Source organism: Erythrolamprus reginae, chromosome 1 (assembly GCF_031021105.1).
Source record: "Erythrolamprus reginae isolate rEryReg1 chromosome 1, rEryReg1.hap1, whole genome shotgun sequence".
Lineage (NCBI taxonomy): Eukaryota > Metazoa > Chordata > Lepidosauria > Squamata > Dipsadidae > Erythrolamprus > Erythrolamprus reginae.
Window position 1 is genome coordinate 169,972,101 of NC_091950.1, and position 24,527 is coordinate 169,996,627.

The 24,527-nt window shown below is 38.9% G+C and overlaps 1 protein-coding gene across 1 annotated transcript in view; it reads right to left on the reverse strand.

The window, feature by feature from the left end:
- LRP1B (LDL receptor related protein 1B) overlaps positions 1–24,527 on the reverse strand; it is a 1,143,506-nt gene that overhangs the window by 265,438 nt on the left and 853,541 nt on the right. The window contains exons 22-29 of the mRNA XM_070731453.1: positions 21,471–21,671; positions 20,384–20,629; positions 15,733–15,930; positions 13,101–13,305; positions 9,944–10,108; positions 6,070–6,314; positions 2,516–2,647; positions 205–432 (exon numbers count right to left, since the gene is read on the reverse strand). Of these exons, the coding sequence (XP_070587554.1) occupies positions 205–432; positions 2,516–2,647; positions 6,070–6,314; positions 9,944–10,108; positions 13,101–13,305; positions 15,733–15,930; positions 20,384–20,629; positions 21,471–21,671 (1,620 nt within the window). The remainder of the gene's footprint in view (positions 1–204; positions 433–2,515; positions 2,648–6,069; positions 6,315–9,943; positions 10,109–13,100; positions 13,306–15,732; positions 15,931–20,383; positions 20,630–21,470; positions 21,672–24,527) is intronic.

The window sequence follows — 24,527 nt, forward strand, 5'->3', positions numbered from 1 at the left end:
GCAAAAGAATTGTAATCAAGAATGTAGAAAGCTTAAATATGTAATACATAATTAAGATAATATCTTTGTGTCATTAACAATGGCCAGCTTAACTCATCAGCACGTGGCCAGTTGATATGTTAATATGTTAATTAGGGAGGCAAGCTAATTTATGTTTTGTTTCTTTAATATACACAATAGTGCTTTCTAAAGGAAACATTTTACCTCTTGATATGACAGTTTCTAAGCCAGTCCCATTAATAAAGGCCCGTTTTATAGTTTGTGTTTTCACATCAGTCCAGTATAAACGTTCTTCCACTGCATCAAAATCTACAACTGTTACATCATCAATATCAGGAACTGTAAATGCTGTTATGTAATTGAAGTACGGATTTTCTAAGTCAACACCTCTTATTTCTGAATGCCTTGCATAAAGAAGGAACTTTTTCATTTCTATAAAAAAGAAAGATGTTATTTTCTTAGATACACAGCAATGAAATGCAATTTTATTTATAACAATATATATACCATTTAAATTTGCAAACAGCATGGCAGGTGGATGGGGGGCGGTGAGCCAGCGGGCAGTGGGGCGGGGCAGCTCTTACCTTATTTTGCCGGTCTTGAGCAACCGGCAGCTATTGTCTCCAATTTCCAGGTTTTTTTGCTTCCACATATGCGCGGAAGCAAACAAACCCAGAAATCGCGCGGTTGCACGTCTTCATGTGAGATTTACCTTCTGCGCATGCCCCGCGCCAGCACAGCTGCATGTTGACTTAGAAAATCAGGTGCTTATACATGTCTTAATAAACGAATTAAAATCAAATAGGAATCAGATATAATTAATAAGTAAAGCATCATAATATGTTTTCTTCTGAGCTACCATCAAATTATCATGAAAACTATCTCCTCACCTCTTACTCCCACTTATAATTTCTTTGCAATATTCTCTCCAATTCCTGGTCACATATATGGAAAATATGCTTTGTATGGTTTTTTCAAATGTAGTATAAATTTGTGCACAAAGTAAAAGAATATAAGTAAATTGCAAATCAATGTAATAGTGTAAAACATTTACATATTTCTTAGCTAAAGTATAGAAACTTGAAGGTAGAATTATATGTCACATATGTGCTTTCAGGTTACTTTGGACTCATGACAAAAGCATCCTGATTTTTTATTGGCAGCATTTTTCAAAAATGACTGAAAAAGTGATGAGACTTGACTGCTCCAACGTAACTCAGCTGACTTAGTTTGTGAGTTTCATGGTGTTTTTTTTTTTACTATATTTAGTTATGTATAATTTAATGTGTAGGCTACTGTTTTGCTTTATCAGTACTTATAGTAATAAAATATATGACTTTTTAAAAAAGAAACACAAGCTAAAATATAAGAGAGAAACCCAAAAGTGCTTTTTCAAGAGGCAACTGGACTTTCTGGTTTTTCTTTGAAGTTGTTTCACTTCTCATACAAGAAGCTTCTTCAGCTCTGAAGAACGGATGAAAAGCTAAACATCTTCAAAATAAGAAAACAGAAAGTCCACTTGCCTCATGAAAAAACATCTTTGGGACAATCATGACCTTGATGACTGAAAGTTTTCTTAGACATATAAGAAACTGTATAAAAAATGGAAAAATGTAAGAGTAATTTTTTGGTGAAAAGAATCAACAGCAACAGGGAAGGGAAGGTTAGTGTTCTGCTACAAAAACAAATATAAAAGCATGTATATGATGAGCTCCTATCTCCAAGATGATGGAAATATTTTTGCGGAAAGTTGTCTATTCTGAAGTTGGAAATTTTATAATACTATTTTTATCCAATTGTCTATATCTCAAAGAACACAATATATTTGTTAACATATCATGTTGCCCTGGCATATCTTGATAATGAAGCATTATACAGCTTTATTTTATTTTTCTTCCCAGACACCAAATATGTGAGAGTTAATTCATATTTCTGCCTTTATTATAGTTTTGCGGGTGGGGTGGGGTTGGGGGTTAGTAGCTTCCGAGAAGACTCCCAGAATGATACTCCCAGAGTTCAAAAGAAGATAGAGTTTAAACTAATAAGAAGCTTTTCATTATGTCATTTATTTGCATCATTATTGTCTGATACTTTCCCATTTAGAAATTTCCCTATTTGGGGAACATAACCTCTATGAATCACACTATTTATATCCATAGTAAAAAGGGGGGAAAACAGTGAAGGGCTACCAAAATTTTTACTACCACACTGTGGGCGTGGTTTATGCAGTACACCCTGCATTTTCTTTCAACATCTTTCAATGCAAGTTGGCTGCTCTGGGGTGGAGCTCCATTTTTGCTACCCTACTGCATTCCCCCCACCCACCCCGGTCTGGGCAATAGCCCACCCCTGGGGAAAACCCAAGATAATAAATATTCACAAACTAAATACAAAAAAGCAGTCCATTCATTAACATGAAGAGCTTACCATCAAGATTATCAGTAAATAGCACCTCAGATGCTCTGTGTCCTGTCTTTTAAGCAGTTGTTAGAAAAATAAACTGTACAAAACTTACCATAACATGCTTTTTTATCTTCAGCCAGTTTCATTAGATGAGGACATGCACAAGCAGCACTCCTGTTAAGATTTATCAGGCACATATGGGAGCAAGGACCTCTACCAATGTTAGCAGCACAAGGATTAGGAGCTAGAATTAAAAATATAATGCCAAAGTTGGTTTAGAATACAAATTCACTTACATTGTATTGTTTCCTATACTGCAGAATTTCATATTAATTGACTGATCATAAGAATGAAATTGGAGAGGGGGAATAGGGAAACAAAGGTATATAACCTGCAGAGAAGTGACATTTACTACTACTACTACTACTACTACTACTACTACTACTACTATTATTATTATTATTATTATTATTATTATTATTATTATTATTATATGGGCAAGATCCAATTCAGCATCTCTTTCTTTGGAATGATCATTGGATAATAACATCTGAATGATAGTCCTCGGAGAGGGGCGGCATACAAATATTATTATTATTATTATTATTATTATTATTATTATTATTATTATTATTATTATTATTATTATTTGTATGCCGCCCCTCTCCAACGACTATCATTCAGATGTTATTATCCAATGATCATTCCAAAGAAAGAGATGCTGAATTAGATCTTGCCCATAGAAACATATAAATTATTGCCTTTTAACATAAAGTGATAGATATTTCTGTTTCTTTTTCAGGCTGGAAAAGAATTTCTAGGGGAGGGAAAAAAGGAACAATATTTGCTTTACCATAAAAGAGGCTCAGAGATATGTACTGTATATTTTCAATTTTATTTTTGTTTTTATTTTAAAGGGGAAAGAGCCCTTGCCTGTTCATGGCAGGATGAAGGATTTCTTAAATTTTCTTCAGAGGACTTAAGTACTCTGTTCTTGATGCATTACTGGGGTTTTTTGAGCTATAAGTACATACTCAGAAGGGAGGAAATATCACTGGAAGGGTTTAAGTGGAATGTTTTCTGTCATACTCAATCCATACAGATGAATTCTGGTATTATGAGATCTTGTCAACTGGATTTTTGAACTGAAATCCATTGGCAAGGAAATAATACTTCTTTTCTGCATCCAGGATTGTGCCTGTGCGCTCAGAAGTGGGTTGATGGATTTGGTAATGGCAGAGATGTTTTCAGTGGCTATCAACACCACTACATGTTTTCTACTTCTTGATATATTCAACAATTTTTTTATAACTGGGCTTCTGATCAGGATTCATGTCTAACTAGATGTTTCTGAAGGAGACAGGACAGCACTGCAGTTGAGATTGGCAGTCAAAAGCAGAATTCAACTGATGAATCACCAGAAAAGAAGAAATCATGTGATTGCCTACTTCTACTCTGGACAGATGCTTCTCATAAATAGACTGCAGGAACTGAGGTTTTTGTGGTCAGCTATGAATTAAATGTCTGGGAATTGAGGGATTTTGTTCAAGCTCACAAACATAATTTAACCCAGTGTTTCCCAACCTTGGCAACTTGAAGATATTTGGACTTCAACTCCCAGAATTCCACACCCAGCGAATGCTGGCTGGGGACTTCTGGGAGTTGAAGTCCAGATATCTTCAAGTTGTCAAGGTTGGGAAACACTGATGTAACCTATATGAAAAAAAGCCTCATTTCTCCACACACATCCCTCATTTCTTAATCATTTTCATTTGATTGTTATTCAGACATTAAGACAATTGGGATTGACTTGTTTTATAGTATTGGATGAGTTTCCTTAAATTCTTAGCAAGAAATACAAGTTTAATGACTTTTTACATAACTTGTTTAATATCTAGCAATGAAAGCCCACTGCAGTTACTAAGACTAAAATATATGAAATACGATAGACTCACATTTAAGTTGTTATGTACTTCACTGCTTGCTTATAGCATAATGGAGGATAACACATTACAGATATATCTGAAATGTGTTATATGTTTATATTGGGTTATTTGTAGGATTTCTAGTTTAATGAAAGCAAACATATTTTCATAAACACCAATGAAAACAAATGCAGTCATAAATTGGGTTGCTTGTGAAAATATTTCTCTAAAAATAAACATTGTTTTTTTGTATTGTTTTCAAAGTATTACAAAGCTTAGATGGATTTAACAAACAACTATTTATTATATTGATATAAATCTAATCTATATGACACAGAAACTAATTGAATATTAGTCCAGTAGATACTTTGTATTTAACCAGAGACCTATACAGGTTATTACTAAAAAGTACCGGCCTATATTCCTGAAAATTAAATATCAAGGTCAATAATTTTTCTTTTTCTTTTGCAGTTCTGAGGTTTTTTTTAATAATTTTAACCCGTATTGTCATTCTATTTTTCTTTTTTTTATAGTTGAAAAAACACAATGTCTACTTTCACAGTATTAAATATACGCATAATATTAATCAATGTGTAGAAGAGCTAATAAAGATGAATAATCTTGAGTTATAATGATTTCTTCTAATGTCCCTTTGTATAATGCAGATAATGCTAATAATTCAGTGAAAATGTTAAGGTATAACTTTGCAGTACTGAAATTATGCTACTTAAAAGATCAGCAGGGTGAAAAATGGAGAAATGTCTTTGTAATTTTCCCTATTAGAATCCTCCAAAGTCAGATAATATTTTCAACAACCCTAGATCAATCTCTCCATGAAGTAGTGATGGTGGATGGGGTGGGGGCAGCTAATAATTGTCAATCTGATTACAATACTTATTAAAAATAGTACCCTCACAGAATGGCTCCAAAATCAATGCAGTGTATGATACACAAACACAATATTTATTATTATCTTCATCTAAAATTAAAGTATCTCCTTAACAGCTAACAGCTAGTATTTCTTCACAGAAGCATATACTATTATTATTATTTATTATTATTATTTATTGGATTTGTATGCCACCTCTCTCCGTAGACTCGGGGCGGCTAACAACAGCAATAAAAAACATCATGCAAATCCAATACTAAAAATAACTAAAATACCCTTATTATAAAATTAAACATCCATATAACAAACATACCATGCATAAATTATAAAGGCTTAGGGGGAAAGAATGTCTCAATTCCCCCATGCCTGACGACAGAGGTGGGGTTTAAGGAGCTTACGAAAGGCAAGGAGGGTGGGGGCAATTCTAATCTCTGGGGGGAGTTGATTCCAGAGGGTCGGGGCTGCCACAAAGAAAGCTTTTCCCCTGGGCCCCATCAAGCGACATTGTTTTGTTGATGGGACCCGGAGAAGGCCCACTCTGTGGGACCTAACCGGCCGCTGGGATTTGTGTGGCAGAAGGCGGTCTTGTAGCAAAAGGCAACTAATGTTATGCTTTGTTTAGGAATCTTAAAATGGACCACAGTGTTCAAATACATCAATTTATCTGTGTAAACACCATAGAAAATATAAATGGACATTCAAAGAAATATTTATTGATAAATTTAAAAAAGTGAGATTTCTCAGTCGGGAAAGTCTTTTGCACATATAAAAATATTCTTATTTATATTTTCTACTTATCAATGAATAAGAATACAAAGGATGCAATTGATATTATAAAAATTATTACTTTACCTTGGGGTTGACGACTTGGATGATAAATTTGAAGATCAAAAGGCTGTGCACTGGTTTTTTGTATCACACTAACATTTTGGCCTGTCCATTTATTTGCTTTAGATAATGTGTTTGTCCTCCAGTCTGTCCAGTATACTTCACTCCCAAAAAGGGAGACAGCAAAAGGGTGAGAAAGATATTCATGACCTCGTATAATTTCAATCATGCCAGTCCCATCGTACAGTGCTGAATAAATAGCATCTGACCTGAAAAACAGTTGAAACGCTCTTGAAATTGTGCTTATTACAGCCATTATCTATTTCTTGGAAAATTAAACAAATAAAAAAGTAATTTTATGTTACTTCCCAAAGGTTAACAGTATCAGTCACTATATAAATGATAAGCAAATTAATTTATTTTTAACAGTTAGAAACTCTATAGCCAATTTTTACACTTTACATTTTTGGATTGTATGTATTCAGTCAATATCCTTGCTTTTAACCATTGGATGACAGATCAGGATATTTTATCATGGATCAATATTCTGTTTTATATATTTGGTTGAAAAAAACCTTCTAAATTCCCAAAGCTAGCCTTTATGTTACCTTTCTTGATTTAAGGACAGCCTTAGACTCAATTTGAACAGAGGAAACTATAATGCATAGTACAATATCCATTTATCATCACTTTCTCAGATTGGCAATTTTATTCATCAAAATATTACAGTGCAAATTAGAGACAATTGTAATGGTGATGAAACCATCTCCCTATTCTCAAAGGTGATATTATTGCTCTTTTAATGTTCACCTTCTATATAAGTGACATTATAGCCCTTTCTAGATTAAAATTTCACCCTCCAATACTTGCCCACCACACTGTTTTAAATGAGTCCTCAAACATGTCTATCTCCATTAGTGTCCTACTGCTCTGGGGAAATTCTTGACAATTACTGGTACTTAAAAAATTAAGCTCTGAAATGCCCTTTAATCCTCCTGTAAAATGAGAATTTAACAAAAGATTAATTGATCTGATTAAGTACATCAGATACTTAATGGGGGTGGACAAGAAAATGGAAACACCTTGAAAAATCATAAAAATATCTTTTAATATGGTGTTGGTCCACCTTTTGCAGCAAATACAGCCTCAATTCTCCGAAGTATTGATTCATACAAATTGTGAATTGTTTCCAAAGGAATTTTAGCCCATTCTTCAGTTAAAGCACCAGCCAGTTCTTTTAGAGACGATGGTGGTGGAAATCAACTTCTTAATCTCTAAAATCAACCATAAATGCTCAATAATGTTGAGGTCTGGTGATTGTGGTGGCCAGATGAGATGCTGAACTTCATTAGAATGTTACTTGTGCCATTCTTTAACAATTCTTGCTCTATGGATTGGTGCATTATCATCTTGAAAGATGGCATCCCCCTCTGGAAACAGTTCTTGAAACCATAGGATGAATTTGGTCGGCCAAAATTCCTAATAGTGATCACTGTTAATTCTTCCATGAAGGGAAATCATTGCCCCGGCGGATTTCCAAGAAATATCACCCTAGATCATCACTGAGCCTCTGCCATGTTTGACGGTTGGGAGAAGGCAGTCTGGATGAAATGATTCTTTTGGCTGTCTCCAAACGTAAACACGGCTGGAGGTTGGGAAAATGGTAAACAATGATTCGTCAGAGAAAATCACATTTTGCCACTGCTCGAGGGACTATTTCTGGTGGTTTCTACACCACTCTAAATGCTTTGAAACATTTGTCTTTGAGAGGAGAAGTTTTCTAATTGCAGTTCTTCTGTGGAATCCAGATTTGTGAAGCTCCCTTCGAACAGTTTTGAGACACTACCTCTTGAAATGCCAAACATTTGGGCACTTTCTGTTACATTAGCGCCTGCCATTCGAGCACCAACAATTTGGCCTCTTTGAAAGTCTGAGAGGTCTGCCATTTCTAGAAGGCTATAACCAATTTCTTTAAATTTCTGTTTAAAAAAAAGGTAGTTTAAAAAAACATATCAAATAACAGAATTAAAAAACCAACAACCTTAAAACATGTCAAGTTTTGATTGATTTGAACATATTCAAACATTATGATGCCAAAGTCAGGTGTTTCCATTTTTTTTGTCCACCACTGGACTAGTCAATTGTTTCTCACAGACTTAAACTATCCTCGTCATGAAGGCAATAATCACATTCTTGCAGCAATAAAATTATACTAAGCAAAGGTTTTAGGTTATTGCTATTTAGTGCACAACTTTGTGTTTATAAGGATGCTCCTGTTTTAGAAGCTGTTCAAGATAACTTTCTGAAAGCCATACTTCATGTCCCTTGCTTAGTTTCAAATGCCCTTGTTTGATTGGAACTTGGTTGCATTTGCCTTCTGGCCCACCTGATTCCTGACAAATGTATCTTTTCTTTTATGTACACTGAGATAATATGCAACAAAGACAAATTCCTTGTCTGTCCAATCACACTTGTCCAATAAATAATTATATTCTGTCATATTTTCGCTGAAACAAATCTTTGAGCTAAACCTCTGGTCCACCAGCTATCTTACTGGATAGGTTTCCTCCTTCTCTGAGGAGGCAAATTATTTCTGATCTGGCATATTATGTTCTCTCATTCCTTGCAATATTGTCATTTGCATAGATAAAACTTTAATCAAACATAGGATTTGGGATTGAGACCTACAAAATGATAGGGCTAAAATTATTCACCCTGATTGGATTATGGTGCAACTGTAGACTCTTCATGGAAACTTCCTAGCCACTTTTATAACATCTTCCATGTTCTGCCTGTTATGGGACTATAATGCCATATAATATTCTCCAATAGAATAATTGCTTGTAACCCAGTAATCCATGCCAATGGTATCAATGGTGTCGGGCACACATAAATTGAATTGTCATAAATTTCTGCTCTTTCTAATCAACTAGAGCATAATCTTTCTTTTGTAGGATAAATGTGGATAACCTCTATAAAGGGCGTCATGCTTCCAGTAACAGCTATGACTAGCAGAAGATGGTGGGTACTTTCATCTCATTATTAATAGCTTCAGGTTCATTCTTTTTTTCTTTTTAAATTTAATGTTATAATGTTGTATTTATAGTTTGAGACCCTAAAATAAGTTGACTTAATATCCAAGCATTTGTTCCAAGCATCTACTACTCTTTCAGTAAAATAATATTTTCTGACGTTGCTTCTGATCTTTCCCCAACTAACCTCAGACTGTGCTCCCTTGTTCTTGTGTTCACTTTCCTATTAAAAACACTTCCCTCCTGAACCTTATTTAATCCTTTAACATATTTAAATGTTTCGATCATGCCCCCCTTTTCCCTTCTGTCCTCCAGACTATACAGATTGAGTTAATTAAGTCTTTCCTGATAGGTTTTATGCTTAAGACCTTCCACCATTTTTGTAGCCTGTCTTTGGACCCGTTCAATTTTATCAATATCTTTTTGTGGGTGAGGTTTCCAGAACTGAACACAGTATTCCAAATGTTGTCTCACCAGTGCTCTATACAGCGGGATCACAATCCCCCTCTTCGTGCTTGTCATACCACTAGCTATGCGGCCAAGCATTCTACTTGCTTTCCCTACTGCCTGACCACACTGTTAACTCATTTTGAGACTGTCAGAAATCACTACCCCTAAATCCTTCACTTCTGAAGTTTTTGCTAACACAGAATTGCCAATACAATACTCAGATTGAGGATTCCTACATAAATTATGCAAAAATGTTCATGTGTACTTCCCCAACCATATACATTTAAGAAGTTTATATAAATTCCTAATTTATATGTTCTTGTGGTAATTGTAATTTTAGACCTTAAAATAATAGTTTATACCCTTTGTAATGAATTCCAAAAATAGATTATAAGAGACATATTCATATATTTTACCTAGCATCTGTCCAAACTATCCGTTTTTCAAAGTGATCAACTGTAAGACCATTAGGCCATGCTCCACTATCCATGTCTTTATATATGATCTTTCTTCCTGCTCCACTCATGGAAGCAGATTCAATGCGAGGAAAATTAGCATCCCAGTCTGTCCAAAATAAAATTCTGAATGATACAAAAAAGAAAAATATGAATGGGAGCAAATAAAATAATATTTTAGAAAAAAGCATCAATAGTCAACAATTACCATTAGCTCAGATTTTTCCCCAGATAATCATATTATATAAATATTTTAAAATAAGTGAGTAATTCAATAAATATATGATAGGATCTATATCCTGCCATTAGAAAAAATGTGATTTTACTGATTGATTTCCATAATTTCTGGTACATTGGAACTATACTGATTGCAAATTTTAATTCATTTACTTTAAAAATAATTTTTAAAAAGTTAAAAAGTATTTTAAGTTGCAAGAATGAAGTTAATCTGAATGTAATACAATTTGAAGAAAAATACCACTGTTATGGAGAGACTAACTGAATTTAGATTTAAATTTACATGTTTCTTTATATTCTACGGATAGTATTAAGTTGGTCTTTTCCAACAATTCTTAAAATATTTTGAGGGGTTTTCCACAACTAGAATTTATTATCATAATTGATTTATGGAATGATCAGAGAATTTTTCAGAAATTATGCCCATGTCACACCAACACTCCGCAGTCTGCATTGGTTGCCGATCAATTTCCGGGCACAATTCAAAGTGTTGGTTATGACCTATAAAGCCCTTCATGGCATCGGACCAGAATATCTCTGAGACCGCCTTCTGCTGCACGAATCCCAGCGACCGATTAGGTCCCACAGAGTGGGCCTTCTCCGGGTCCCGTCAACTAAACAATGTCGGTTGGCGGGCCCCAGGGGAAGAGCCTTCTCTGTGGCGGCCTCGACTCTCTGGAACCAGCTCCCCCCAGAGATTAGAACTGCCCCTACCCTACTTGCCTTTCGTAAATTTCTCAAAACCCATATTTGTTGTCAGGCATGGGGGAATTGAAACATCTCCCCCGGGCCTATATAATTTATGTATGATATGTTTGTAGGTATGTCTGCTTAAAAATGGGTTTTTTAACAATTTTAAATTTTAAATTGTATATTATTAGATTTGTTATGAATTGTTTTATTGTGTTGTGAGCCGCTCCGAGTCCACGGAAAGGGGCGGCATACAAATCTAATAAATAATAATAATTATTATTATTATTCCTCTGCTCAACATAGAATGATACCCTCTTAGCGAGGAAAATTAAGTAAGCACCATAACTAAAGAATATAGGAAGTGGGGGAACCCTCAATCTCAATCCAAATGCACATTAACGTTCCTGTGAGATCCTCTGTAGCAAGGAAGAAATCCTTTTTCTCTGTCTCTTTTACATTACCTCATCTAGTAGAGTTATTTCAGGTGATTTACTGGGTATTACATTTTCTTCTGTAGTGCAGTTAAAGGACTATCTGAAGTTTGCTGTGAGTAGTTTGCAAAACATTGCTGATAACATCAGTTGCATGTACTTCTGCTTGAACTTTAGGTTAAAAAGTAATTTTAGTGAATGCTTACTTAATAAACCATGTCTCTAATGGCAATAGATGAATTTCAGTTTGTTTTGCGTTGTAGAAGTGAATTTTAGACTCACTCACTGCTGGCTCATAAAAGTTGCTAGAAGAAGGCTAATTGATTGGCTTCTAGAAAAAATAAATTCCTTCAAAAAAATGCCCATGATCTATCTTTTCCAAAAGTATTGTGTTAAAGTATTGAGTCTTCGGAGAGGGGCAGCATACAAATCTAATAAATAATAATAATAATAATAATAATAATAATAATAATAATTTTGTTGTTGTTGTTATTGTTGTTGTTGTTGTTGTTATTATTATTATTATTATTATTATTATTATTATTATTATCTTAAATGGTATTTAAAAAGAAGCACTCACTATCTTTAATAATAGTTAGCTATTCCTGAGTTTTGATTCCTCTTCCCAACAATTGTCTACATACTTTTTAGTCTTTTAAGGTTTGTGAGTAAAATAGCCATTGTGGTTTATTTCTGCCATATAGAAAGTATTTCATAATACATTTCTATTATGTATTTCTACTATACACACTAACTTGTCCCATGCAAAATGTAGAGAGGCTCTGGTATGTTCCAGTACCTTGCAATTCTCTAACATTTGTTCCAAAGCTTTGTATTGCTATGCACATATTTGCCAGTTTGATGCAATTCAGGGGTGTGTGTGTGCAATGTTGAAGATATTGGTCCCTATTGGAGGGAGCTGTTACCTCATCTTGTTTCCCATATACCCAAATACCAAGGGTTAGCTCTTATTGCATTGATTATCTATTCTGAAAAAGGAAATATTACTCGCTGACTTCGCAGTACCACTTCACAGATATTTCAGCACACACCTTCAGATGTTTTAGCACACAACTAATTCAAGATGTATAGCTTCTTCCTTGCTAATAGCAATTCAGTATGGATTCAATTTGGACTCTTGAACATCCTTGCAACAAGTCCCTTTATTCCACCAGAATAGTGTTTCCCAACCTTGGCAATTTGAAGATATTTGGACTTCAACTCCTAGAATTCCCCAGCCAGCATTGGCTGGCTGGGGAATTCTGGGAGTTGAAGTCCAGATATCTTCAAGTTGCCAAGGTTGGGAAACACTGCACTAGAGGAAAAGCTGGCATCTACCAGGACTTAAATGCAGTGGTATTCTACCTTTGGTTGGGAAGGGGAAGTCAACATGGGGGTTGCAAGCAGGGTGCCTGTTCACTTCATGATGCTACCCAATCCTCTGGCACTCCAACACCATTTTGGCCCCAGGCTGTTGCTTTATATGCAAGCTAAGCTCCACCCCCACTGTCTTCTATAAAGTAAGTCAGTTTTTGCCTAAGTGATGTGATCAAAGGCACTATATCTACGTTCGGTTTCTGTCATTCCTCTCTTGGACCATTTTTTGGGGATAGGGGGATTGTTTGTTCTTTCCACCTGGATGAATAGGCAGCAATATAAATTGAATTGAATTAATAAAAAATAAATAAATGCAATATTAAGAAATAATTCTGCATGATTTTTTTAAAAAATCGTAAGATAATATAAAGAATATTTACCCATATCTGGGATCCAAAGCAATAGCTCTAGGGTGTTCCATTGCACCTGCAATTAGGGTTGTCCTCAGTGTACCATCTAATTTAGCCACTTCAATTTGATCCAGATTGCTGTCTATCCAATATATATTTTCAGCAATCCAGTCCACAGTAAGACCTTCTGGAGTAGCTAAACCATGTTGGACCACAATTTCAACGGAGCTTACACCTGTGAAAATATTAGTACAAATCTTTAATTTTACAAATTTATACAAAAAGTAAAAATTATATACTTTTTAAAAAACAAAGCAAGTTGGTCATTTGTAGTTCCATTTTCCATAGATTTACATATTTGCAATTGCCAAAATTGTCACAGGGTTGAACTGTGGAGTCATTTCTGCTCTCTGAGCTTTATTGTTTTCTTGCAGATGTTTCATTACCAAACTACTGTAGATAACATCATCAGACATTGAGTACTTTCAGATGGTTCTTTATTTTTCTTTGCTATTTTACACATGCACAAAGTGGCAATCATGCTTTTGAACACATACATAGTATGGTAGGTTTGTTTTTTAAGGTCTCTTTATGCACAGTTCAATTATCTATGGTCAAGGGGTGAAGCTAGAACAAGCCAGAAAGTCTCTAAATGCAACTTGGTTCAATAGCATTTGTTATTTATTTATTTAGTTAGTTAAATAAACAAAATTTATTTAGTTGTCCAACTTACAATGTTGACCCCAGGCAACTTGCTATATTAAAAATCCACAATATAAAACCCCCAAGTTTCTCATCAATACTACTACTGCAAGCAGCAACAATAAGGTGACCAGACGTCCCAATTTCAGTGGGATAATCACACTTTTTCATCATTTGTCCCACGTCCTATGCCCTTTGAAAAGTGTCCCGCTTTTCCCCCCTCCCAACCAGCCCCTTGGGAAGAGGCTGGAGGGAGGGAATTCCGGGCTCTCTGCTGCTGCCTCGCCTTCCATGCACCAACCCAGCTTGGCCGGAGGTCTCTGCGTGGACTTCAGGCCAGCTGTGCAGGGTCTTTGCTTGCCTATTTCCCCTGCCTCACCCCCGGATGGGCCCAGTCGTGTCCCGGCACTGCAGCCCTGCGAAAGAGGGAACAGCAGGCGAGAGGATTTGCTGTGACCTGGGAGGAGCTTAAGAGGTGGCCAGGCCTCTTCTGGCTGTTTTTCCTTCCCAGTCCCCCACTCCAAAGAGATAGGCCAGCTGCATGGGTGAGTAACAGGGAAGTGGAATGGGGGGGGGGTGTTCATCCTTCTGTTCCGCCCCACAGCTGGCCTTCTATGTCAGTCTTTAACTGGGCGGGGTGTATAAAAAGAGCATCAGAAGAACTTGGAGGGTGGGTCAGGGGGCTGTCTGGGTCCGCTGGGCACCGGAGTGCCTACCGAGCCTCGGGGAAGGGGCTGGGTTCATGGGGGGGAGGAAGGAGGGGAGAAGAGGAAGTGTGCTGTCCTCAGAGACAGAGATAGTTGGACTGTATTTAGGCATGTTTCTTTAAGATACTGCACAATGGGAAAGATTATACTGCAGAAGAATCGCATCATAACTGTGAGTTATTATGAGAATGCCTGTAATAAAATGATCCGTGATACCTTATTGTGCTTAGTTATCTGACTGGGCAAAGTTGAGCTTATACCAGAACAGTAAAAAGAGGTAGTAAAAAGAGGCAGTAAAAAGAGGCTGAATTGACCCAGGCTCTAGGTGTAGCATCTACATGCTGGCTGGCTTAGTGAGTGAAGACAAAGACCCTCTGGAATGTTCTCTCCAATTATCCCTCATCCCGAGTCAGAGCCAATAGGAATACACAAATGTGGTCACATGTAAAACTACATTACCCAAAGTGCAATTTCACTACATTTCCCCTAATGCAATATCTTAAAGAAACATGCCTAAATACAGTCCAACTGTCTCTGTCTCTGGGGACAGCACATGAAGGAAGAGAGAGAAACAAAAAGAGAAATAGTGGAGAAGAAAGAGAGAGAAAAAAGAAAGAGGGAGAGAAAGAAAGAAAGAGAGAAATAGAAAGGGAGGGAGGAAGAGAGATAAAGAGATAGAAAACAGAGGAAGAGAGAAAAAGGAAAAGGAGTGAGAGAGAAAGAGAAATAGAATGGGAGGAAGAGAGAGAGAGAAAGAGAGAGGTAGGGAAGGAGGGAGATTTTTTTTGGCTAAATTTTTTTTAGTGCCCCCCCCCCCCGGCCCAATAATGTCCCCCTTTCCCAATCTTAAAAGCTGGTCACTTTAAGCAACAAGCATAATTAAACAACTTCATTGGCTTCATATCAACCTGAGGTCCTCAGTCCTACTGACAGAATTATTCTTCAAGTCTTTCTCAGAAAATATTAAGATGGAGATAATCTTAATTCTGGGGGAATTATATTGAATAGGGAGGGAACAACCATTGAGAAGGCCCTTTTTCTTGGCCCCACTTTCCATAACTTTCCATATATCACTTATTCAAAGTATGTATTGATATACATGTTTACCATTTAAATAATAAAATGTATGTGTACATATTTATAACTTATGTGATGAAAACCTTTCAATTATAATTCATTCATCATATTTCCTAAACTGAATCCTGTACCTGTTAATTTAAAAAATAAAATAAAATCTAAGCACCATTTCATACCTCCAGTTTCAGAAAGCTTGCCTCTGTAAATTTTATCTTCTACTACATCTGTCCAGTATAGTAAGCTTTGATTGAAGTGGAAATCAAGTGCTATTGTATTTCTTAAACCAGGAACTAATAGGCTGTAGTCTCGTTTCTGCAGATCAATCCTTCTGATCTCATGCCGAATAGAGAAAATGATGAATGCTTCAAAAGGATCTGGGAACACAACATTACATTTTGTGGTTATTACAGTGAATGTAATAAAAGACATTCATCTGATTAATATTTGTAGAATATTCTGATTGTAGAATAGGGAGAGAATAACCTCTTTTAAGAAAGCAAATGTCAGACCTATCCCTAGCAGATTAAACCGGAATCTATTAAACAGGTACACAAAAAAACCCAGGAACTTTCAATATGGAATTTTATTTTTAGAAAGGCTAAGAAACTATTATGAAAGAATTCCAGTCACATTTCTCTGACAAAATTAGAGATATATTCAGATTATTTTCCTCTGACTTTGAGAGGCATGGGGGAGGTAAGATGGGTGATAGTGGATGGGTGCTCTTCTTGAACCCAATCCCAGTGCCTTCATCTAGTTCTGTGTTCCTGCCCCCTCAGATAAATCCCATTTCTTGTTCAGCAGATTCTAAGAGGTTTAAGATTCTACTTGCTGCTAAAGGCCAGCTCAGCCTTTAATAACGAACGAGAAGGCTGGGTTGACACGTATTACCCAAACCTTGTGCACCTGAAAGGATTAGTCCCCTCTTGGAAATGTGCCCAGCCAGGTTTTGGGTAAGGATGCAGAAGTGACAATCTGAGAATCTCTAATGACTACCAATGCTGCTGCTGTCAGATGATAATTTGAGTGACTGGATATGAGATCCTGTTCATTACATTGGGCTATAGGGATCAGTTGGAGTTGTTCCTATTGCAACAGTCTCCCTTTTGCATAGTAATCTTTGTGCCTGAGCTCCTTGACTCCATTTCTAGGTTGGTCGAGATCCTTAGACTGATTAACCCAAATCCAGGATATTTCAACCTGCCTTCTGTAGAAGTGGGGTTCGAGGATACCCACGAGGTTATAGCCACTATGATAGCCGCCATGGGTCTATGGGAAAATTATGCTAGCATATTTTCTCACAAGGACTGGATTATTATTATTATTATTATTATTATTGTTGTTGTTGTTGTTGTTGTTATTATTATTATTATTATTATTATTATTATTTATTAGATTTGTATGCCGCTCCTCTCCGTAGACTCGGGGTGGCTCACAGCAATAATAAGAACAATATACAGTAACAAATCTAATAATTAAAAAACTAAAAAAAGCCTTATTTAAATTAAAACATACACACAAACATACCATGCATAAAATATATAGGCTAGGGGAGATGTCTGAATTTCCCCATGCCTGACGGCAGAAGTGGGTCTTAAGAAGTTTACGAAAGGCAAGGAGGGTGGGTGCAATCCTAATCTCCAGGGGGAGCTGGTTCCAAAGGGTCGGGGCCACCACAGAGAAGGCTCTTCCCCTGGGTCCAAGCCGACATTGTTTAGTCGACAGGACCCGGAGAAGGCCAACTCTGTGGGACCTAACTGGTCGCTGGGATTTGTATGGTAGAAGGTGGTCCCGGAGATATTCTGGTCCGATGCCATGAAGGGCTTTATAGGTCATAACCAACACTTTGAATTGTGACTGGAAACTGATTGGCAACCAATGCAGACTGCGGAGTTTTGGCGTAACATGGGCATACTTGGCGAAGCCCATGATTGCTCTCGCAGCTGCATTCTGCACGATCTGAAGTTTCCGAACACTTTTCAAAGGTAGCCCCATGTAGAGAGCATTACAGTAGTTGAACCTTGAGGTAATGAGGGCATGAGTGACTGTGAGCAGTGCTCCCGGTCCAAGTAGGGCTGCAACTGATGCACCAGGCGAACCTGGGCAAACACCCCCCTCGCCACAGCTGAAAGATGTTTCTCTAAGGGGTTACCTTTGAAGACTGTTTGGAAACTACAGATCATCCAAAATGCAGCCGTGAGAGCAGTCGGGGCATACCTAGACAGGCCCATGTTACTCCAAAACTCCATGGACTGCATTGGTTGCCGATTGATTTCTGGAAACAATTCAAAGTGTTGGTAATGAACTATAAAGCCCTAGGTGGAATCAGGCCAGATTACTTGTGGGATTACCTTCTACCATACGAATCCCACAGTCCCACAGAGTTGACCTTCTCTAGGTCCCGACAACTAGACAATGTCGTTTGGTGGGACTTAGGGGAAGAGCCTTCTTTGTGGAGGGCCCTCTGGAATCAGCTCTCCCTAGAGATTCGCAACATCCCCACCCTCTTCGCCTTTTGCAAGAATCTTAAGGCTCATTTGTGCCACCAGGCTTGGGGCGATTAGATCTCAGCTCCCTGGCTGACGAATGTTTGTATGGTTGTTGTTTGAATGGGTAGGATTGATTTTTAGTATAACTGGGGATTTTAGACTGTTTGTTTAGTTCTTAATCAATTGGGTTTAGCTACTGTATTCTGATGTTTTTTATATGTTTTAAGCTTCCCTGAGTCTTCGAAGAGGGGCAGAGTATAAATCCAATTAAATAATAAATAAATAAACTACACATAAACTATACATTTTCCTCCCTCCCTCCCTCCTTAGTATGCTACAAATTTAGCACAATTCAAATTTACACAGTTAAGACTCAAAAACAGTGATCCCCTACCATTGCAAGGATAAAGACAATTAAAGAAGATACTTCATGTGTAGCCATCCTCTTTAAAATGTATATCATTATCATTATTATTATACCTACCAATACATAGAAAGTCAAATATTGAAATACTGCCTCTGATCAATGAGGTTGAATTAAGAGCATTTAAAAATTGTTATCAAAAAACTTGTTATAATAAATACACTTTCAGAGAAAGTTACCGTATTTTTCGCTCCATAAGACGCAGTTTTTTTCCTCACAAAGTAGGAAGAAAAATCAGCCCCGTCTTATGGAGCGAAGATGCAGGCAGGGAGGGGGGGGGGAGGCTGCGAACTCGGAAGCGCCATCCCGCCGGCTGGCTGGCTAGCTGCTGCCTGGCCCCCTCCCTCCCGGAGGAGGGTCTCCCTCCGCACCACCAGCGGCGCTCCCCCCGCCAGCCAGCCAGCCAAGCCCCGCGCCCGCCAGAACCGGCTCCTCGCTCTCCCCCGCCGCCCGCCGCATTTGCCGGCAAAGGTTTTTCTCAGCAGAGGTCTTCAATGTCGGGGGCGCACGGGCGGTTGCGCGCGTTCCCTATCTCCCTGCTAGCCCACTCGGAATATTCAAAATAAGAAAAGCCTTTGCCGGCGAAGGTTTTTCTTATTTTGAATATTCCGAGTGGGCTAGCAGGGAGATAGGGAGCGCGCGCAACCGCCCGAGCGCCCCCGACATTGAATATCACCTTCGCCGGCCCCGCCTCTCCTGAAAGAGAGAGGGAAAGGGGGGAGAGGTGGGAGAGAAAGAGAGAGGGAGAGGGGGGAGAGATAGCAAGAGAGGGAGAGAGAGAAAGAGAGAGGGAAAGGGGGAGAGAGGGGGGAGAGAAAGAGAGAGGGAGGGAGAGAGAGGAGATAAAGGAAGAGGAGAGAGAGAAAGGAAGAGAAAGAAAGAAAGAAAGAAAGAAAGAGGGATAGAAAGAGAGAGAGAGTGAGAGATGCTCAGTGAGCCTTTCTTTGAAGTTGCCTTTCTTTCTTTCTTTCTTTCTTTCTTCCTTCCTTTCTTTCTCTCTTTCTTTCTCTCTTTCTTTCTTTTTCTCTCTTGCTCTCTTGCTCTTTCATTCTTTTTTCTTTCTCTTGCTTTCTCTCCTTCCTTCCCTCCTTCCATTCCCCCTCTCTATTTTTATTTCTCTTTCATTTTCTTTCTTTCTCTCTTTCTTTCTTTCTTGCTCTTTTTCTTTCTCTCTTTTACCTTCCCTTCCTCTATTTCTTCTTTTCTTTCTCCTTCCTACCTTCTTCCCTCCCTCCCTTCAGTCCTTCCTCTCTTACTCTCCCCTTTCATAAGTTTCCTTGCTTCCTTCCTCTGTTCCTGTCCCTTCCCCCTTTCTTTCTTTCTTTCCTTCCTTCCTTTCCTCCCTCCATTTCTTGCTTTCCTTTTCCTTCCTCCCTTCTTTCCTCCCCCACTCCCTTCTTTCACTCCTTCCTCTCTTCCTCTCCCCTTTTTGGCTCAAAATATTTTTTTTCTATTTTCCTCCTCTAAAATCTAGGTGCGTCTTATCAGCAGGTGCGTCTTATAGAGCGAAAAATACGGTATTACTTTTTTTCTACCTGTTTTTTGTATTTGGCTTCTACAAACACTTTCATACCTATTTTTAATTCAAATTTTAGAAAAAATATATTTTCTAAATTTGTCATTCAATGGCATCTGATGGCAGATTATTGTTTTATTAAATGAAACAAAAAGGGCATAAATATTTGCATAAAAATAAGCTCAATATCATCAAGTTCTACATTGCATATTATACCTTATACAACTTTATGGTATATAAGTCTTCTAAATAGAAACAAATTGTGAAGCATTTGTATCAGAAGAGTCAAAATTAAAACAATTAAGGACCTCATGCTTCTCTAATGGGTCATTTTGACACATGAAATTTTCATAAGAGTTATTTAGTAATAGTGAATAGATAAGCAAATGTTAACTTACCAATATTAGCACAGCTTTCGCCATCTTTACTAAGTTCCCAACCTTCGTAACAGGAGCACTTAACAGCGTTTTTATGCTGTTCGCATACTTGGCTGCATTTCTGATGTTTGGTGCAATAATCTACATAGCCACAGGTTTTATTGTCTGAATTTAAGTATAATCCTGGAGGGCATGAACAGACAATTCTGCCTCCAGGAACAACTGAACACTGGTGGCTGCATCCACCGTTGTTAAGTGAACATTCTTCTGAAATAAGAACAGTTGTTGTTGTTATTCACAAAAAAACAGTAATTCAGAGCAAACAAGATTGCTATGCTAGATTTCGTATCACAGTATTACAAGTCAAACACTTTCCAAGCACCTAGGATTGTATGATGTATTTTTGTATTAATAATAATAATAATAATAATAATAATAATAATAATAATACAGGTGAAAATGTGTCTCTTGGACATACTATATTTTTTGGACTATAAAACGAACATCCCTTCCCCCCCAAAAAGAGGGTGAAAATCTTGGTGCATCTTATACAACGAATGTAGCCCTGTCCAGAGCTTTGCAAGGCTATAATCAGCCTCTCAAACAGAGCTTTGTAAGGTTGGAAAATATAGGAAAGGGGGAAATTATGTAGTTTAATACAATTAATTTTACATATTTTCAACGAATACCAGATACATTAGAGCTGCATTGTTAGGGGACAGGGGAGGGAAGAGTGTAGGTTAGGGGAAGGTACGGTAAGGGAGAAGAGAGAAGAGAAAAGAAGAGAAGAGAAGAGAAAGCTGCAGGCCACCTGAAACAAAGTGATTTCATCCATTCTTTCAATACTATTCAGTACTTGGCATATAAACATTTAGAATTTTTCTTCTTTGAATTTGCTTTATTTCAAAAATGGGGGAAAAAAATGAAAGAAGAGTAATTTTTTTCCAGCATGGCATTAATTTTCAACCTTATATGATGAGAACAGCTCAATTATTAAACATTAACATTTACATAAGGGATGTGTCTGGGGTGCGAGAGACGGGATATATTATCTAGGGATCATTATTTATTTATTTTTGTACATCTGCATTCGATCAAGTATAATTACCACAAAGATCATCTTCATCAGATCCATCAGGGCAATCTCTTATTCCATTGCAAAGCTTTTCAGGCTGCAGACAGATGGAAGTGTCATTAGCACATGGATATTTTGGTGGCCCACACATATAGCCTTCACAATTATCTTCATCAGACTGATCCTCACAATCAATGTCTCCATCACACAGCCAAGCTTTGCTAATACATCTCCCTTAAAGAAAAGAGAAAATGAACATATTGATTCTTTTTCTTAACAAAGCTAATTATTCTTTTATATTTTATTTTTAATGCTATTATCTTATAGAAAAAGAACTTCAACTTAAAGTATTTTTTTTAAATCTCTATCCAAAATTCCCTATCCAAAATTTTCTAAAATAAAGCAACATTAGCCATTTCTTAATCTTATATTTCAGGGAGAAGATACATAAATTGGAGACAGCTATATGGAACTGTAAATGAAAGTCATTTCAAATGGGAATCTTCTGAAAGTTTTGTGAGATTTTTATTCTGGGTATGGAAAACTGTATTTAAATTTTAATTTAAAATAAAATATAAAATGAAATTATTTCCTTCATTGTATATGCCTTATGTGACAATATAGTTAAACTTAAGGATTTTGCTTTCTTTTTAAAATCAATATATTTGAAGCCATTTATGGGAAAATTTATAGACTTTGGTAAATGCTTAATTAAAAAAGCAATAAAAATATTTTCCATCTGAGTTAACAAATGCAATAAGCATAACCATTTTCAGCCCAATGAAATCGGGTTCAGTTAGCAGGGAACCTAGTTATTTGATATATATTTAATTTGATCTAATCATGAGATAGTTTAAGGATGTGTATTACTGATTTTTGTTTCTAGGAGCTAGTGAAAGAAAAGAAAGCAGTTGCCAAATGCCAATTATGTATTATAAACTCTAACTTTCTCAGAGCCTTGTTTCAGAATGTTCTTAGTCAAATTCTAAAAAATATGTCCAGGACTAGGTACTTGAGTATTTTTTTTCTTCATTCTAAGTACTAATTAAAAGCTACATAGGTAAAAGCTGATAAATATATTTCTGTTAATTTATTAATGATTATCAACTTATTAAAGTATCATCAAACATTGTGCAATATTAGTAAAAGTGTATTATGTAATTTGTTTCTAGTCATATATTGAGGTTGGAAAGAAAGGAACATGACTGCTCTTATTTTTTCTCTTTAATATGCAAAATGTGATCCTTGCACGTTCCTACATCCTTGATATCCAACACAAAAATCTGTTTTCCGCCAAGTAAATCCTCAGAGAAAGCTTTGATCAAGTTTTCATGCCAAATGTCAATTAATGGTTAGTGTGCTAGCTATACCATTCTATATTTTATTGTACAGTGATCCCCCGTTTATTGCGTCCCCAACCATTGCGAACAGGGTACTTCGCTATTTTTCAACCCGGAAGTCAAAAATACCATCTACGCATGCGTGCCGGGCACGCATGCGTAGATGGCAGCGGCTTCCCTGGGTCTTCCCCCTCTTGCTGGCGTCAGCGAGGAGTTTCCCCACCGCCCACGCAAACTCCTCGCTGCCGCTCGCCCGCCCTTCGCCTGCCCACGCCGTTCGCTCCCCCCTCTTGCTGTCGGGAGGGCGAGAAGCCCTCCCCAGCACCCGCTCGCCCGCCCTTCGCCCTGGCGGAGAAATTCCAGCCCCCACCTGGTCCCGCCCGATCCTCCTCCCTGAGGCAGCTCGCCCTCCCATGGCCGCTTCCTCCACCCTCTATTGCAAGCCTCTCTCCTCCCATATTCTGCCCCCCTCCCAGCTTCCAAGCCGCATTCGCCTTCCTCCGCCACCACCAGCATCCAGCTCCCGGCCAAGCAGCCAGGAAAGCCGAGCCGGGCGTGGCTGGGAACATCGGCGCGGGAGGCAGGAGACGGCCGCCGTCACCGCCATACGCGGCTCGGCTTCCCTGGCTGCTGCTCCGGTCGCCCGATCCGTCTCCTGCCTCCCGTGCCGATGTTCCCTGCCAAGCCTGGCTCGGATTCCCTGGCTGCTTGGTCGGGGGGGGGGGGGCTCGGCCGAAAGGAGCTGGAGACGCAGAGCTGAACACACCCCTTCATCCCCAAAGGCCGGCCTTTTTGTCTGGGAGGGAAGATGACGTGCCGGTGGCACAGGGGCGAGGGGCGGGAGGCAAATCGCTGCGTCTCCAGCCCCTTTTGGCCGAGCCCCCCCCCCCCTCCGGCCAAGCAGCCAGGGAAGCCGAACTGGGCTTGGCGGGGAACATCGGCACGGGAGGCAGCTTCTGCCGGACATGGGCAATGGGCGGGACAGAGAAGCGGGGAGAATCAGGAGGCTCCTTTGGCAGCTGGGGGCTGCCTGGCTTTGTTGTTTTGGCTGCAGCGGGTGCCAGGCAGCCTCCAGCCGCCAAAGGAACCTCCTGATTCTTCCCGCTTCTCTGTCCCGCCCATTGCCCGTGTCCGGCAGAAGCTGCTGCCTTATTGCTCTTTGCCGGCGGGATGCAAAGTGCTGGGGTGGGAGGGTGTCCTGACAGCCCCCCCACCCATATGCTTCACCTCCCGCCGGGCAAGAGCGCTCGGGTGGCAACTTCTTCTAGATACGGGCGATGTCCACGCTCTCTCTCGGCGCTTTCGAGCCGAGTCCGTGAGCGAGTTCGCTCCCGGACTCGGCTCGAAGGCGGCGAGAGACAGCGCCAGGAACGGGCCTGTCCACGCTCTCTCTCGCCGCTTTCGAGCCGAGTCCGTGAGCGAGTTCGCTCCCGGACTCGGCTCGAAGGCGGCGAGAGACAGCGCCAGGAACGGGCCTGTCCACGCTCTCTCTCGCCGCTTTTGAGCCGAGTCCGTGAGCGAGTTCGCTCCCGGACTCGGCTCGAAGGCGGCGAGAGAGAGCGCCAGGAACGGGCCTGTCAACGCTCTCTCTCGCCGCTTTCGAGCCGAGTCCGTGAGCGAGTTCGCTCCCGGACTCGGCTCGAAGGCGGCGAGAGAGAGCGCCAGGAACGGGCCTGTCAACGCTCTCTCTCGCCGCTTTCGAGCCGAGTCCGTGAGCGAGTTCGCTCCCGGACTCGGCTCGAAGGCGGCG